At 40.2% G+C, this 18,639-nt stretch overlaps 1 protein-coding gene across 1 annotated transcript in view; it reads left to right on the forward strand.

Moving 5' to 3' along the window:
• The first annotated feature begins 200 nt into the window (after window positions 1–200).
• EPB41L4A (erythrocyte membrane protein band 4.1 like 4A) overlaps window positions 201–18,639 on the forward strand; it is a 256,576-nt gene continuing 238,137 nt past the window's right edge. Inside the window, exon 1 of the mRNA XM_060091850.1 lies at window positions 201–299. Coding sequence (XP_059947833.1) covers window positions 201–299 — 99 coding nt within the window. The remainder of the gene's footprint in view (window positions 300–18,639) is intronic.

Genomic DNA, 18,639 nt, shown 5'->3' on the forward strand with positions numbered 1-18,639 from the left:
TCTCCCGGGCTTCCCCGCCCTCCTTACCTTACGTCCGCGCCGGGCGGCTGGTCCGCGCCGCGCTGGACCCCGCCGGGAACTGGTCCTCACGCCCTCGCCGCGGTGCGGACAATAACTTAATGCCTCGCGCTTGAGGGGAGGGGGCGGCTCGGCGCCTGGGTCGCAGCTTTCTCCCCTGGCTGAGGCCGGCCACAGCCGACATGGGCTGTTTCTGCGCTGTTCCGGAAGAATTTTACTGCGAAGTTTTGCTTCTGAATGAATCCAAGTTAACCCTCACCACCCAGCAGCAGGGCATCAAGGTAGGCGCGGGCCGGGGGCATGTTCGGGGTCGGGGTGCGTAGCCGGGCAGGCTCGGGGGTTCCGCGGCTTTGTCCCAGGACTGTCACCCGGGCGGGGCGGACGGCGGTGGCGTCTGTGCACGGTGGGAACGAACGGCAGCTGCCCCCCGCGCTCAGGTGGAGAGTGGACGTGTCAGGGTGAGTTAACTTTGAGTCCTTCATAAAGGAAAGTAAGTTTGACGCCTCGTAGGAGGGTCCAAGCACCAGCTCTCAGCTGCAGTGCACCGTTCTGCAGCTGAGACCCAAACTTCCTTACGTCGTTTTCCTCCAAAAGTGTTTAAGGCCCCCGCAGCTCCCAAAGAGGCGCAGAATTGATTGTACGGGCAGCATACAGTGTTGAAGGCACGATCTCCCTCGGCTTTGTTGAAGACCTTTTTTCTTGATAGGATTATTGGGGAAGTAAAATAATTCACTCGTTGAAACACATTTATTGGGTGGTTGTGATTGTGTCGCCTGTATTTGTGGTTGGGTAATGCTAAGTTTGGCCGGAAAATAATTTCCTTTTCCAAAAGCCACCTGGTTTATCCCAACATTTAAGTAAACATCTCTCCAAACGAGATAATAACTTTGCGCCTCTTCGTAGGTCATTATAATGCAATTACTGGTATTAACCTAGAGAACCCAAACAAAAAGGCTGTGGGAGCTTGCAGACATTCACTTCCTTAATTTTGGCGAGCTCTTATGTTTACGGTTGACAACCTGACCGACGCGCCTGCGCGCTAGTTTTTCTCTCGCAACAGCGTAGCTACCTAGAGATGATCGAAATCCCGAGTGTTTTGTTCCCCTTTCTCCTTCAGTTTTAAATCATTTAGGCATTTTAGATACCTCAGCAGCTGAGTCTGATGAAGGGAAACCGTCCCCCTCCCCCCGCCAAGGAGGCTGTCTGAGAAATCAAGTTCAGGCTGCCAATTGTCTTGTCCTAGTCTTGTCATCTCAGAAGTTAATCCTAATGGCGTAGGCTCTGGGCATTTCCTTGTGTGAATCAGATTTTACATAGCTTTATGCACACTAGAGTAAGTGTTCTTGGCCAAAAGCTTCAGCTTTGTTATAACCGTTCTTGGTGTACAGAATTTTAATTTCACAGCTGTCATTTTTTTTTTTTTTTTTTTTTTTTTGCCAGAGAAAGAGGGCAAAAATGATCAATTAAAGCCACAAGATACAGTTAACCCTTTAGGAAACCCTTTAGGTTTTGAATATTGTTTCTCCTGTAATTGTAATAAGCAAAAGTCAATCAGATTCTCATTTAGTGTTTCCTTTTAAGGACAATAAAAGACTCTTTGCGGGGGGAGAGTGTTCATTGTATATTTTTAGCTCTTTATGTTCCAACTCCCAATTCCCCCCCCCCCACCCCTATGAAATCAGGAAAAGAACTTACTTTACAAGATGACATAACATTGCTTGGAGTACTGTGAGCACAAAATAGACAAAAGTAAAAAAAAATCATACAGTTTTGATAATACATAGATTCTCTTTGGCTTCGAAACAATTAGCGAAAAATAACTGATGATCTGTTACTAAAAAAACATAGAAGTCTTTCTGAAGTCTAAAGTCATCTGGTGTGTGAGCTTCCTATTTAATCATGAAAGCCCTACTCCTGTCACTTGTGGAACATGTACATTATTCTGTCACGAGAGCAGCCAAGACTCAGAATCAAATGGAATAATTTTGTCAAAGAAACATGAATTAAAAATCCTGATCCATAATTACTTTTTATATCCTGATGGTGCTTATCTTGTTTTACAAATAGGTCGAAAATTGGTGAGGGATTCAAATGCAATAGCAACTTTATAATGCTGTTATTTTGGATATGTGCCATTTAACTGAACAATAATTTAAGCATGCTTTTGTTGGAAGTAATCATTTTGCAACAGGCTTGCCCTCTTTCAGTGTCACAAAAGCATGCCACAATTATTTTGATGGCCATATGTGTAACACAGATGTCTGCTGAAGTTAACCACATTATCTGTAACTACCATGCTACCATAAAATGCATGTGTTAAGCACCTATCTGCTTGTGGTATGTACTAAATTAAACACATATATATATTTACAAATGGTATAACGTATGAACAGCATCTTGCACGTAGATGGTATTCAAACATTGAATGAATATGTGTATATTATTGTTCTGTACATACTTGGCATTTTCTTTAACTCCTGCTTTATTATTATTATTTTTTTCTTTAACTCCTACTTTAGTTTGTAAATGAAATAGTAAGCAATTACTCCAAACTTAATAGCCAATAACTACTATTACAGTGTTTTCCCCCCAGGATAGTACTCTTGATAATTTTGATTATTACTAATTAAAGTCGAAGTTAAGCATGTGACATTTTTTCCCCGAAATTAAAATAGAAAAATCTTTTTTCAAAAATATTATCTAATATTTATTTTGAGATGACCCCTTTTCACATTCTATCTCAAATGAAGATATCTAATTTTGTGGTAAAATTATTCACATATTTCATCCCTTAATGGAAGGAATTTTACTGATTCCTAAATGGTTACGTAAGAATTTGCTAGCATTACTGTTATAATAATGCATTGTAGGTTAAAGGAAATTAATTGTAGTAAATTTAAGTAGAAAACATATGAGAGAAGCTTGGTAAAACATTTTTTTCTGTGTGCTATTTTGAAAAACACTCTCTGGATTTCTTTAAGCACCAAATTGCTCATTGAAAAGTTAGTTATGAAGTGATTTTTCTGCAATTCAGATCAAAGTTTTTCATCGACTTAAAAAAAAAAATGAATGTGTTTGGTCCCATGGAAAGCATTTCAGCCTGAAGACAATAGTTACACATCTTATGTGTTAAGATGAGTAGCATTTAAATGGAAAATAATTTTCTGTTTCAGAAATAATTAGAAAAATAAAACCCAGTGTCTGTATTCATACTAATGTGATGTAGCAATTTGCCTTCTTAAATTGCTTTAGAGCTAACCTCACCTTGTCAAGCAGAAAGTCTTTTGCGTGCAGTTCGTAGTTTGAGCCCTATGCAAGATTTAAAAACCCAAGTTTATATAAACTGAATGTTATTGGTTGTGTGTTGAGCCACACAATAGCTTTTAGCTGTTTGTTCTCTGCTGCTATCTCTGTTGTTTATTTTAGTAAGAATTTCTGCTGTGGTTGGTCTCTTGGTTTTTTGAGCAGTGTTTGTTCAGGGAAACGTTTGTTATGTCCTGGGGGAGGTAGAGATCCTTCTTTTTGTTCTCTTAGATAGCAAAACTTGAATGTGGCTCAGACTACTTTTTATAAGTTGTCACTTGATTAGCAAAAGATTTTTAGGTAAAAAAATCACAAGGTTTGATGATTTAGTCCTCATAATTGCTGCTGCAAATGTGAACTAGATTAGTATTTTCATTTCAGCAAGATTTTAGTCCTCTGAGTAGTAATGTAATAAACACTGAGGTGCTTATTTTTCCCTCAATGTATTTGACTAAATTAATGAAACCAATATGACAGCAAGATGGAAATTCCATTAACTTTTTAAAAAAACTGCTTTATTGAGATACAGCATACAATTCACAAAGTTAAATTCATCCATTAACTTTTAAATGAAGTTACTTCCTAATCATCCTGAGGTTCCTGAGGGAATATTATGAGTCAATTTTGATGTTTTGATCAGAAACTTCCTAATAAACTAGAAAAACAGAAGTTGGGGACTTAAATTATATGCGTCTCCCTTACCAAGGATTGTAATTTTCACTCCATTTGGACTGGTAAAGAAAACATCTGAGAAAATTTGGAAAAAGTGAAAAACAATAGTTTTTCACTAATCATATTAAGTGTATATCTATATCTTTTAATATCAACTACATAAGGTACACAGTCAGGGACCTTATAAACATAGGTTGAAGCAAGTAATCATACACCAACATTTCTGTTAATATAAGATTGACTGTAGTTAGTAAATTAGGCTGTGGTTAGTAAATTAGTAAATTAGATGTGACTGGGATAGAAGTACCCCTCTTCCACACTGCATCTAGATTTCTAAAATTCAGATATGATATCCATGTTGTGACTGTTTAAGATCAGCTACTGTATAAATGCTACTTCATAATTTTTTTGTTTTTAAAAAATGATTGAAAGTATTTTTTTCAGCTTTATTGAGGTATAATTGAAAATGAAACTGTAATATATTTAAAGTGTGCAACGTGATGATATAATATACATATATATTGTGAAAGGATTCCCACCATCCCACCATTGAGTTAATTAACATGTCCATCACCTCACATATTTACCTTTTTTTGTTGTCGAGAACAGTTCAGTTCTATTCTCTTAGCAAATTTCAATTATACAATACAGCCTTATTACCTATAAATACCATGTTTTACATTACATCCTCAGACTTAAATGCCCCCTCAATTTTACAGGAAGTTTTTCTTGAAAAAAATTATTAAAAATGTCATTTATCATTTATGGTTTAAAAGCGATTTAAAAGCAATATAATGGGGAAAGAATTGTTTGTTACCTCTAGCAGGTAATGGCTAGCTATCCTTTTATAGGGACTTATACTTTTCTTGGTTGATGGTGAATCACACTTTTTGCAGCCCCGTTAGTGTAATTGTCCTTGAATTCTGTAATGTTAAGCTTAAACGAACTTTGAACTAAACTTAAACTAATGCAGAGCTTTTGTTTCTTTTGAGCATGGGTGGTGTCTTAGTCTGTTCAGGCTGCTATAAGAAAATACCACAGGCTTGGTGGCTCATAAACAAGAGAAATTTATTTATCATAGTTCTAGAGGCTGGAAGTCTGAGATCAGGGTGCCAGCATGGTCAGGTGAGGGCCCTCTTCCAGGTTGAAAACTTGTTGTATCCTCATGTGGCAAAAGGGCCTAGGGAGCCCTTTTGGCCTTTTTTTAAAAATAAGGGTGCTGGGCTTCCCTGGTGGCGCAGCGGTTGAGAGTCCGCCTGCCGATGCAGGGGACACGGGTTCGTGTCCCGGTCTGAGAAGATCCCACATGCCGCGGAGCGGCTGGGCCCGTGAGCCATGGCCGCTGAGCGTGCGCGTCCGGAGGCCGGTGCTCCGCAACGGGAGAGGCCACAACAGTGAGAGGTCCGCGTACCGCAAAAAAAAATAAAATAAAATAAGGGCACTAATCTCAAAGGCCCCACCTCCTAAAAAACATTACCTTGGGAGTTAAGTTTCCGACATATGAATTTCAGGAGGGCACAAACGTTCAGACCGTAGCAGATGGCGATAGAGTTAAATCTAAGTTGCAGGGTCAAAAGTCCAGACTCGACTGTCCATTAGCTGTATGGACAATGGTTGGTTATTTGTATTACAAAACAAGATGGGAAACTCATCTTTTCTTCAGTGGTTTGTGTCAGGTTGTATCTTAGTCCGGCCAGACGATTCTTTGTTGTGGGATGCTGTCTGCTCCATGGCAGGATAATTAGCAGTATTTGTAGCCTCTTCCCATGAGATGCCAGTAGCACCTCTTGCCTAGTTGTAACAACCAAAAATATGCCTAGATGTTGCCAAATGTCCCCTGATGGGCAAAATCATCCTCATTTGAGAACCACTGCTGTGGAGGGTAGCAGTTTCCTTTATTCTTCTTTATTTGGTACACATTGGATGCAAACTGACTTTTGGATGCCTTCTTTTTTCTCTTTTGGAGGAGTGAGTCATGTGCCTTATAGGTCAGTGAAAACAATATGAAATCTGTGTCTTTAACTTGCTTAATATTCTTAGACTAGGAGCAATATACTGAAGTGATGAAAAGCATGGGCTGTAGCATCAGACCACCTGGATTTACATTTTGGCTCCACTGATTACTTATTAGTTGTGGGGCCTCCAGAAAGATACTTTTCTTCTCTGAATCTCAATTTCCCCGTCTGTAAAATGGGAACAAAGTCATACCCACTTCATAAGTTCAAGGTGCCTTGCATGTGGTAAGCCCTCAGAAAATGTTGGTCTAGATTCTTTCTCCTCCGTTCCTCATCCTCTCCTTCTTCTTTTAGTGCTTCATTCCTGTCTGCATATAAAGTCCACCCTTCACTGTCTGATTTGCCACCCTACCTGCTCTAGGCCTTCAGCAGTTCTGTGTGCCTACCCAAACGACTTGCTCTATATGGGCACGCACAACTGCTCAGTCTCACAAACATACCAGACTTGCTTGTGCCTTATGCTTGGGATTCCCACTGAGTGGTACTGTTTTGTGTTTCCCTAAGCACACGCTCATCTGAGCTCCTCCTTTAGGACTTGAACTGAGCATCCCATCTGCTAGAAAGACTTAGACCCGGCGTGCCCTGGCAAAGTTAAGTGCTTGTCAGTGTCCTGCACGCTTCTTATTATAGCCCTTACCACACTGCAGGCGTTATTTCTGGACACGTCTGTCTCCCCCAGGAGCCTGAAAGACCTCGCCCATGATCCCCAGCAGCTAGAGCTGTACACCACATGTAATAGATGCTTATTCACTGTAATTTGAATAGAAGAATGAATGGAGTGTTACTGTTGGAATAGGCCATATTGAAAATCTTCTGGATAATGAGGTTCCTTTGCCATTTTATTTTTACTCAAAAAGACCTAGAATAAAGAGAATCTCACTGTGAAAAATCTGTTGCCAAGATACTCTAATTTTTATATTGATAATGGGTAGAAAATGAGATGGTGCAGTGGACTGAGTGCATGTAACACATTGAAGAGCTGACTAGCGGCCATTTTAGAAAACATGGGTTACCAACATCTTTGTAGTGTAGAAGTAACTACTGAATCCTTCCCTCTCTCTCTCTTTTTAAAAAGTATAACTTTCCCCTTGTAGCTTGAGAGTCTTTTGGAAGAAGGGCGTATTTCACGAATGGATAATAGATCCTCACACTTTGCTTTTCTTCCTTGTCCCCTATTCTGTAAACCATTGAGAACAGTATCAGTTGGTTTCACAGTGTGGGTTTACACAATCAGGGACCATTGGTATAATTTTTAATCTTGCTGTACCACCCATTTTACTCCTGAACCTCATCTGACACTGCTCTTAGGCATAATGGAAAACACAGGGTCAAGAAGTTAAATACTGGGTTTTTATGACAAATGTTAAGTTTTTCATTCCGACGCAGGCCTGTTATAAACAGGACACATCAGACATCAGATTTGTCATAACCCTGCAGCTTCTCTGGGGTTGACTGCTTTGACCGAGCTTTGTCTCTGATATTTTAGCCACGCGTACAGCTTATCCATAATGCTCTTGGTTAGCCTGCTTTGGGTGGTAAGAGTAACTGACGTTTGCTCCTGCGTAGCAGGATTTGTTTCTAAGTCTCACATGTTAAGTTTAACCAGGCCTCTGTTATCACTTGTTTGGGTCTCGACTAGGTGTGTTAAGGTCAGGAACCAGCCAGTTTAGTTTGTGACTCAGAAAGCCTGTTACCACACTTGGGAGAGTCTGTAGCATTCTCAGAAATGTGGATTGCATTCCTGTGCCCTCTGAACCATGATTTCCTTTTTTTTTTTTTTTTTTTTTAAAGTGAAACAGTCACTTTTCCTTAGTGCCGCCTGTTGTTAATCCATTTCTCTGTAACTAAACACTCTTGCTGAATCCCCAAAGGCTGAGATGGCTCTCTGCAGAGGCTCTCCCAGTAATCACTGAAGTCATGAGAGGGCCTGGCAGTGGCTTCCAAAGGGGTAAGAAGTTTGTTTTCAAGGATACTGACATGCCAAGTGGAAGTTAAAACGAGGGAGATGTGGCAGGCAGGGAAACCCGAGAGGTGCTGAGTGCTAGCCCCCATGGTCAGTGACCAAAAGGTCAGATGGCAGAGGAGGAATCAGCCGACTGAGACCAAGGAGGGAACCAAATATGGCAGCAGATTGTCGAGAAATGCCACGTTCTGAGCACGTGAGGAAGCGCAGTTAGTGATGCTGAGCGCTACCAACTCTGTGGGCACAGCGTCCTGGAAGTTGGGTAGAAAGTACCTTGTGTAGAATACAGCTTTCCATAGGAACAGTGACGTGCATGGAGGTCAAGTTCCTGAGCTAGCTCACCGAGACCGTTTGAGTTTTTAAACCACTCACGTCCCATTTTGCCCTTCATTCAGAGCCGTGTTTGAGAAGCGGTCTTAGAGCCTCTGCTGCCTTAATTATCACTTGTCAAAATTGGTTTTTATCCACCATCCTCACTGCTCCCACTTTGCACCAACCAGCCTCCTAACTGGGGTGCCGTGTGGTCATCTTCAATCTCTCCCCTTCCCCTATCCTGCCCTGTGTTTAAATCCTGGTTTACCATGAAATTGTTGGTCTTGTGATGGACCACAGGACTCTTCTTTGAACTAGCCTTCCTTTCCTCATTTGTAAGCTGAGGAGTGTGATAACTGCCTCATGGGATGACTGTGCAAATCTGAGAAAAGAATTTTAGGCTCATACATAGGATAAGAGGTGCTCAATAAATGATAGCTATCATTATGTGTGATCTATTATTTGCTAATAATTTTTTTTCTGAATTCCAGTTTGGGATATCTAATCCCCCACCCCTGCCCAAAGTGACACTGGCTCTCTGAGAGGCATGGGTGGTTGTTAGAAGTGGGGGAACAGTGGTGGTTAGATATCCATAGATACCAGTGACTTTTCAGATCTCTGTATTTTTATTCACGTTGCCTCAGCTACCACTGGGATGCTGAAACTTCACATCTGTACCCCTAGTCCAGACTTCCTCACTCTTACCTGACTTGTATTTCTGATTGCCTACTGGAGGTCCCACTAGATGTCTAAGCCCTTCTGTTTGCTCCAGACTCTCTCCTCTTGTGCTGCCTAGTTTGGCGAATGAGGCCACTCTCCGTCTTCATCAGTTAAGATGCTTTGATTCTCGGTTGCAGAGATTCCATTGCAGATTCTCTTAACGTGAGGAAGCTTATTTGTTCACATCAGGTTCCCAGCTTCTCTCCATCTCTTCTGGGCTCTGTCATCTTGGGAGACGGGGTCATATGCAGATGGGTAATGGTTCTAGAGACAATATTTGCACATGGCAATATGTGAGTTGGGAGTAGAGACAGGCTCTTCTTCAGAAAGGAGAGAAGACTCCTTCTCCCCAAGTTCCCCATCAGACTTTCCCTTGTGTCTTTTAGCAGAACAAGTCTTGTGGCCATTCTTGAGCTATAATGGCAATGGGATCACCTTTAGGGCAACAGATTCTCCCTGGGACTGGGTGGGGGTGGAATCCATTTTCCCAAGGCAACTGGCAGCTGGGGGAGGGGTTCAGTCAGGAGGAAAGGTAGGAGTTGTGGGTGCTATTGGCCCTCTGCCCCTCTGGTCAGGATTCTGGCACCTGGGCTCTCCTTAAATTTCCACTTCCAGGTGTTGTAATTCCACCTCTTAAATATATTCCAGATTCATCTCTTCTCCCCTCCTCTGATTGCTCCTGCTCTGATCTGGACCACTCTCAGTTTGCAGCTGGACACCTGTAGTAGCCACCAGCATGATCCCCTGTGACTGCCTCTAGTGTGGCCTTTCTCACCCTGGCTTGGATACTCCCACGGCTTCTCAACCTCCGTGGCTTAATTTATATTCCTGAGCATGATGGCCCTTCATGATCGGACCCCACCTCTATCTGACCTTCCTCCCACTGCTACCATATACCTCTCACGGATTCTAGCCAGATCAAGCTGCTTTCTAGTCTGAATTCTCCACACTCCCTCTCACCCTGGTCTTTTTCTGCCGGGAAAGCCCCACCCCACCTCATCTTGTTTGAGTGAAGTCCCAGCTCTCATCAAGCAGGGTGCTGCTCAAATGCCACCTTCTCTGAAGACTTCTCCTTGGTGAAGCACTGGAGAGGCCCTCTCCTGACCTGAATCAGGCCTGCATTTCATTGCAGGAGTTTCCGTACTTTCCTGCCCACCTTGCCCTGGGAGCAGTATAGTAAGATGAAGAGAGAGTGGGTCTAGGTCATAGAAGAATCTGGCTTCAGGTCTCCTTTCCATGTGTTAGTGCCGTAAATGTGGTCAAGTCACTTACCCTCAGAGTCAGCTTCCTCATCTGTAAAATTAGGCTCAAGCTCTCCAGCTTATCCTGAGATACTGCACGTGAAACCCTCAGCCCTGTGCCTAATGAGAGGGAGCTGTTGTTACTAGAGATGGAAAGCCTTGAGGGAGGGGACTATATCTTTTTCATGGGATCCCCAAGTCAAGCTGAGTTCCTAAGGAATCGATGAAGGATTGTTGACTGGGTGAATTAATCTGAATAAGAAAAGTACTTCCAGATCGACATAGGCAATGAATCTGAGAAAGAAAAGACATCTTTCACCTCTTTACTTTCTAGGTTCCCTGGTACAAGTAGTGTACCTCCTTGACTCCTTAATTTCTCATTTAATTTTTAAAAACAGATTTATTGAGATATAAATCACAGACCATACGAGTCACCCATTTAAGGTGTGCAATTCAATGGCTTTTCATATATTTACAGAGTGGTGCAACCACATCACAATCAATTTTAGAACATTTCATTACTCCACAAAGAAACCTTATACTTATTAGCAGTCACTCCTCATTTCCTCCCAACCCTCTTACCTGCTCCTGCTAGGCAACCACTAATCTTTCTGCCTCTACAGGTTTGCATATTCTGGACATTTCATATAAATGGATTCGTATAATATATGGTCTTTTGTGACTGGCTTCACTTTGCATAATGTTTTCAAGTTTCATTCATAATGTATGTATCAGTATTTCAGCCATTTTTTTGCTGAATAATAGTCCATAGCATGGATATACCATATTTGTCCATTCATCAGTTGATGGACTTTGGTATTATAAATAATTTTGCTATGAAGATTCATGTGTAAGTCTTTATGTGGACATGTGTTTTAATTTCTCTTGCATATGTACCTAGGAGTGGAATTGCTGGGTCATAGGTTTAACAGTTTGAGGAACTTGCAAACTGTTTTCCACAGTGGCTGCACCATTTTACATCCCCACTAGCAATGTCTAAGAGCTTCAGTTTCCCCACATTCTCACCAACACTTGTTTTACTCTTTTTGATTATAACTACGCTTTTGGATGTGAAGTGGTATCTCATTGTCATTTTGATTTTCATTTTCCTGAAAAATAGTGACGTTGAGCATCTTTTCATGTCCTTATTGGCCATTTGTATATCTTCTTTGGAGAAATATCTATTTGCTAGTTTAAAAAATTGGCTTATTTTTCTTTTTATCATTGAGTATAAGTGTTTAAAAAATATATATATATATACACATATATGTATTCTGTATACAAGTATTTTGTCAGATACTTGATTTGAAAATGTTTTCTCCCATGGGTTTTTTTTTTTTTTTTACTTTCTTGACAGTGTCCTTTCATGTACAAAAGTTTTAAATTTTGATGGAGTCCAATTTATCCTTTTGTTTCCTGCGCTTTTGGAGTCATATCTGAGCAGCCATTGCCTATGCCAAGGTTATGGAGATTTACTTGTATATTTTTAAAGAGTTTTATGGATTTAGCTCTTACATTTAGGTCTATGATCCATTCTTCATTCTTTTGCATGTGGATATCCAGTGGTCCCAGCTCATTTGTTGAAAAAACGATTTTTTCCCATTGAATTGTCTTGGCACTGTTATCAAAAATCAATTGACAATAAATATAAAGGTTAATTTCTGGACTCCCAGTTCTGTTCCATTGATTGACATGCCTATCTATGCATCTTGTTTAGTTTTACTAATTCCTTGGCAGGGCAGGTGTGTGTAATTCAGCAGAGAAAACACTCCCAGTTAAAACAAATTTGACATTTAATATTTTGAGCAAAATTTCCTGTAAACTTCCTGGTGGCAGTTAAGTATTGTATATTTTATTCACTTTTAAATCCCTGAGCACCTAGAAGAGTGGCGGGCACATGGTGGTGCTCAGTAAATATTTGTCATATTTGAAGAAAGACTGATAGAAGGATTGTTTTAGTCATGCTGCTATTGCTTTTGTAACTTGAAACCTTGGTTGTTGAATATTTAGATTTCCAAAATCTTTTCTGTATAAGCTTTTGAGTGTTGCTGTTTATGTTGTGTAAAGGATTTGCCTTTGGTCCTTCCAGGCTCTCTCTGTAAATCACTTGATGGAGGGCTGGAAAAGAGTATTAGCATATGTTTTATGAATAACTTTGTTAGTTTTGGTAGGTGAAGATGTAGCATGTTCAAAAAGTTAATGTCATTTAAATAGGTATGTGGATTTCCTCTATTACTTGGCAACTGAGAATTTGCTAGAGATTTGTCCTGAGAGTGCAATGCGCAGTGTTCTCCTCCTGGGAAAATAATGTAGGTGGCTAGAAGACCACTTCTGAATGCACACACCCTCCCCGATCCCCATGACTTCCTTTCAACCTTGAACTTCCAGGATACCTAGTGTGATTGCAGGTTAAAGCCTAGGGAGCAACTGTGGCTTCATGGAATTGAGAATTCCCTATGACTGAGGGAAATGGTAGCAAATCTTAGTGGTATTGAAAGTGGCATAATAGAAGCTTTACAGCTTTTGTCTGGATTGTGCATTTTAAAATTGGTAGTATTCAAACACTTGACAAATCCCAGTAGATATGCAGGCTACAGGCAGTTTCCTCTGTGAAGAAAATTTCAAACGTCTAGAATCTAGATAATGCCACAGCTCTGTGTCAAAATCTTTCACACAAATTGGTTTCTTGTCATTGCTTTTTATTTTTTTTGCCAGCCACTCATTCTTTGCCCAGTAGTTCAACTGTCTGGTTTTCTGCACCAAATCTGAGTGTGGTCACACATCCTTAGTTAATTCAGCCCTGTGATGCTGCTCCAAAATGCAGCAGACACCCGGGGAGAATGTGGAAGAGATGACATGAGTTACAGCAGACTGGCTTTCACTTACCATGGAAAGCTAGACTCGGCATGGGCATTTAGAATCATCTAATCCAGTCCTCCCATTCCACAGCTGTGGGAACAGGGACCCAGGGAGGGGCAGTGATTTGCCAGAGCCCAGCACATGGTCCTAGAACCCTGTCTCTTGGTTTCCTGTCTGGTAATTTCTCAGTGCTCACCCACCCTCAGTTTCTTTGAAGCCTGCAAGGGAGGAAGGGCTGAGAGCTGATTATAGGGGAAGAGGTCAGAATTTATTGAAAATCATCTAGGTTTATTGCCAATCCCATCTCTTCCATGCTCCCAACCCTTCCCTGTTTCCTCCTCCCCCCACTCCTTAAATTAAGTCCTTCTAGGCCTACATCTGGCTTGATTGCCTTCTGCAGTCTTGGCATTTGGATTTGTGGAACTCTTTCTGGGTAGATTTTATGAGGGAGAGACTCTTTTGTCCTAAAGAATCTTTTTTTTTTTCCCTCTCCCAATTTGGAAAAGAGTTTGCTTATGTGGAATTTCTTTTCAGAATGATACCAACTGCATTGCATTTTAATTTTTTGGCTTTTTTGAAAATGCTTATTTATTTAAAAGGCCTAGAATAATTTATGGTTATGGCCATGGTTTTAGAGCTCATATCACTCAGAGTTTTTCCTTGGTCTTTATTTGTAAAGTCTTTATCCTGAATTCTTATAGCTCCATTCTGGTATCTCTCCAGGAAAGAAAATTAAAAACTGATTAGTGACCCTTCTTATTGCCTGAGGGAGGGTGCAAGAGAGGAAAGTAGAAAGGTAAAATTGCTCTTTTGCTGAAAGGTTTCAGATGGGCCAATCATCAGGAGGCTAATAGATCTTTCCCCCGATAATGATTATTTCATGCATCTGCTGCTGTTTACAAGGGCACTTGGAGGATGTGCAAATTTTCCAGAATTCCTCAGAGAGCCAGTTTCTTTTTCTTTCAGATGCTGTTTTTACATAATGTTCTGGGGTAGTTATATGAAGATAAACAGGTTTTGAGTGTGACGGTGTATGGGGGTCTGGACCAGTGCTGTGTGTCTGTAATTGTAGGTATTGCTTTGTGAACTCACTTTTAGGAGATTTTATTCAGAGCTTGTGTACCCAGTAGCACCCAGAATTTCTGGTAGGGATGATGAAATAGAGGGAACACTCTTGCCTTTTTTTTTTTTTCCTTCAAACATAAGTATGGGTATATTTAATTCTTTCAAATGCACACAAGACAATAATTACACAGCAACAAATTTTTCGTTCAACAGTGATTTGATTCATAAGTATTTGAGTGAAATTTACATAATTTCACATCCAGACTCTTGCATTTTTAAATACTGTAAGTAAAAAAGCTCCCCAAATAGCCAATTCTTATATTTCCTACTTACCCCTCTCTATATGCACAGTTTAAAAAGTTACAAACTGAACATTATACAGAACATATAAGTCATGTTTAAAAACTTGAGGTTTTAAAATCATTGTACCCCAATATAACTCAAAAAAGTCCCCATGCTAACAAATGCAGTCCTAGGTGGTAAAATAAATTGGGGGAGGGGAAGAAAGAAGAGACAGACACAAGTTTGCTGTTTTAATATTTTACTAATCCTGTCAGTTAAAAATGGTGATGTCATGAGAAATGACAGTTGAGGTTTAATATGAGGAATGGAGCTTGCCTCATAATTAAAAGAAGTTTAAAGAGTTAAAAGAAATTTAACTTTTAGGTGGAAAGACAAATATTTACTTATAAAACAACAGAATTCAATACAGTTCATAATCAAGTACTGGGTTATATGGTGGAGATTCTAAGAGGTATAGACATTCTTACAAGAAATGATGTTTCTTATATGCCGAGGTGGGGTTAATCAGGAAAGGAATTTTAGAAAAAGTGAATATAGGTTTGCAGTGCCTTATCTGAAACCCTTGGGGTAGGTGTGTTTGAAGATTCAAAATTTTTCAGATTCCAGCAAGGTAATATGGTATATAAACCATTCATTATGCAACATCCCTGGCCAGGTTTGGGGTGATATCTCATAAAACAAGCACAGTAGTATTTGCACAGCTCGTCATTTGGATATTCACAATAAGTGGGGTAAATAGAGACTATAAGTTGCCTTCTGCCAGTTTATAATAGATTTTGTCTCTGTATTAGTTATCTGTTGCTGTGTGCCATGTTACCTCCAAAACTTAGCAGCTTAAAAGAACAAACATTTATCCCAAACAGATTCTGTGGGTCCGGAATCCAGGAGCAGCTTCACTGAATGATTCTGGTTCAGGGTCTCTCTGAGGCTGTACTCAAACTGTGCCTCAGGCATTGGTAATCTGGGGATGGTGGGTCTGCTTCCAAACCTGCTCACGGGCATGTTGGCAGGCCATGGTTCCTCACCACATGAGCCTCTTCATAGGCTCCTGGGTGTCCTCACAACATGGCAGCTGGCTTCCCTACACAGCAAGCAATTTTAGAGAGAGAGAAAGCCCAAGATGGAAGCCACAGTCGCATATAATATCCTGTTACTTCTGCGGTATTTTGTTGATCACACCAGCTAACCTTGGAGTGAGAGGGCACTGTATAAGGGTGTGAATACTGGGGGGCGGGCATCACTGAGAGCCGTCTTGAAGATGGACTGCCATAGTCATCAAGTGAGTTTTGGCGTCAAACGTAAAGCTTTCAGTTTTCCTATCTTTTTGGGTTCTGGATTGAGGATTTATATAGACTCTGGCCTCCTCAGAGTGATGACTTGAGAGGATGAACTGTGGCTCTGAAGGTGGTCAAGGACTTCAGGGTAGTGTGAACATAGAGAAGTGAGTTTGGTGGAGGAAGATGGGCGTCTGGGGAGTATGCAGACTCATAGTGTGCTCTGTGCCAGGCACTGTACCTGACATGGGGGGTAAAAAGGTGAATTAGATACATTTTTAACCATCTGTAGCTAGACTTATGCTTTGAGAAGTCTAGAGTTTTGTTTTGAAAATACTTGTATTGAGGATCTACAGTGAGAAAGAAAGCCTGCATAGTGAGAGAAGCAGAGAGTATAGACTCAGAAAATCTGGATTCCTTTGCCAGTTCCTTCATTTCCTACCTTGCAAAAGTCAAAGTTTTGGAGCCTTAGTTTTTCCATTTGTAAAATTAAACTGATGCTTATGTTATTCCATCAATATCAACGTATTGTGAGACCCCAAGGAAGATAATGGCTAAAAAAACTCTTGCAAGAGTTTAAAGTGCTTTGGAGTGTTAATTATTATTATCCTGTGGCTCTGCATTTACTAACTAGTGACCTTTTGCCTCAGTCTCATCATCAGTGAAATGAGGATAATACTACTATCTACTTCATAGATTGCTATGAGGTTTGAATGAAATAATACATGTAAGGGCTGAGAATAGTGCCTGGCACATGATAACATGAGAAATAACAAATATTAGCTGTTTTTATGTCATCATATAGTGCTAAGCCTTATGAGGAATTAAAAGAAAAGTGAAATGATGACTTAGAATGTCCTTAGAAAGTTTTAAACAATGAGAAAAAAAAACAGTTTTCCTTAAAAGGCTTTTTATTATTTGTATTTGCATTTGCTGACTAGAAAACTGATTTATTTGGTTGGACAGAGATTACTTTGAAAACAGCTACCAGCTTCCTCCCTCCTTCTTTTCTTCTCTCTCTCTCTCTTTCTTTTTTGATGTTGACCTTCACGTACAGCTTTTCAAATTTTTAAAGGTCATAACTGAAAATAAATCCCTTTGCACTTCCGGTAGCATAGTAGTCAGCTTGCCTGTCCAAGCAGAAAGAGCTAAGTTCAATTTAGATAACCCTCATCACTTGATAAAGATGTGTTTCAAAAATGAAGCTTAGATTTGGAAGCCTGGCAGGATTTACTCATTAAAATTCCTTGTTGGAATAAATTATGAGTCAAAAATGAAGACTTGCAATTCTTTTGTTGAGTTCTGTGATGAAGACATTTAGTTTATTATGATTTAGCCTTTGTAAGAATCTGAATAGCCATTTTTTGAGGATCATGAGAACTTCAACAAATCATTATTTTCTAAAATCTTTGTCTGGCAAACCCTGAAGAACTTTCCCTTAGAATGCCTTTATGCCATTACACGCACCCAGGGATAGCAGGCTGTGACAATGTCATGGAAACATCAGTATTGACACAGCCATTATGGTGACTACCAAAGAACAGCTATAAAGGAAACCAGACCCCAGGCTGACAGCAGATCAATCCCCTTAAGTCACAGATTTCCTTTGTGAATGGTGGTGAAAAAACTCGAGCTTCTTGTGTGTTTTCAGGTTAAAAATTCTTGAGATTTCCTTCTGCTTGAAAATGCTGAACTCTGTGTGTGTGCGCGCGCGTGTGTGCGTGTGTGCGCACGTGCCAGAGGGAGAAAGATAAGTGACCTTGTGTTTAACTACCATTTTAATATTTGGGTAGTTGTGTTTAAGAGTACATGTATGTAGAGAACAGACTTGTAGTTGATAAGGGGAAGGGGGTGTGGGAGCTTGGGATTAGCAGATGCAGACTATTGCATATAGAATGGGTAAACAAGAAGATCCTATGTATAGCACAGGGAACTATATTCAATATCCTTTAATAAACCATAAATAAAAGACTGTGCAGAAGAATATATATGTGCATGTGTAACTGAATCACTGCTGTACAGCAGAGACTAACACAACATTGTAAATCAGCTATACTTCAAGAAAATAAATTTTTAAAAAAGAGTAAATGTATGACTAACTGCTCTCTAGGAAACCATTTTTCTTACTTTTAAATGTTGTTTTCAAAAGATGAGCAGTATTTATGTTCTGAAACAACTTTTCCTTCAAGTGTGAGCATCGGGGCTATTGAAAACAGGTGTGCATATTCAACAAGCTGTACCTTGCTTTACTTAAAAAAACTATTATTTTGAAAAGTTTCATTGTGAATTGATTCTTGTTTTAAAATGCTTTCCATCTGGTATAATTGAAAAGTTGAAAACGACACAGATTTTTTTTCCCAAGGGAAGGGTGGTGATTTTGTGTCAACTCGCTTACAGATCACTGGGTCCTCCTCGTGCTTTTCCATTTGCTTCAGTTAGTGCTGAGTTGAGCAAAGCCAAGTTCCTGACAGAGACTGTTGTGGTTTTCAGCACAGGCCTACCGCTGTGTTGGCTTTACCAGTGTATGTTTACACTTTTGTCCTCAAATGGTTAGATAATTTTGTGCTTTCTGCCTGAGGTTGGGATAGCAAAGTGACAACAAAATGTACCATTTCTCCCTACATTTAATAAATTCTGCTGCTCTTGAGTGGAACCCATGGCTTATTAGACATGTCAAGTTGCTAGTTTTCTAAGCACATTCAGCTAAAAATGATGAACAAAATGGCTTAAACTGGAATATTTTGGGTCTCTCTGCATGTATAATATTTGTCAAAGAGTTTGGCTCTTGTTTATTGGCCAATCTCTTCACGGAAGATTCATTGACACCACTTGGGTCAATTTGGCTGCCATTTCTTGTGTTAGGTTGTGTTAGAGTCCTCTTGCAGGAAAATAAA

Source organism: Mesoplodon densirostris, chromosome 3, assembly GCF_025265405.1.
Source record: "Mesoplodon densirostris isolate mMesDen1 chromosome 3, mMesDen1 primary haplotype, whole genome shotgun sequence".
In the NCBI taxonomy this organism is placed as follows: Eukaryota; Metazoa; Chordata; class Mammalia; order Artiodactyla; family Ziphiidae; genus Mesoplodon; species Mesoplodon densirostris.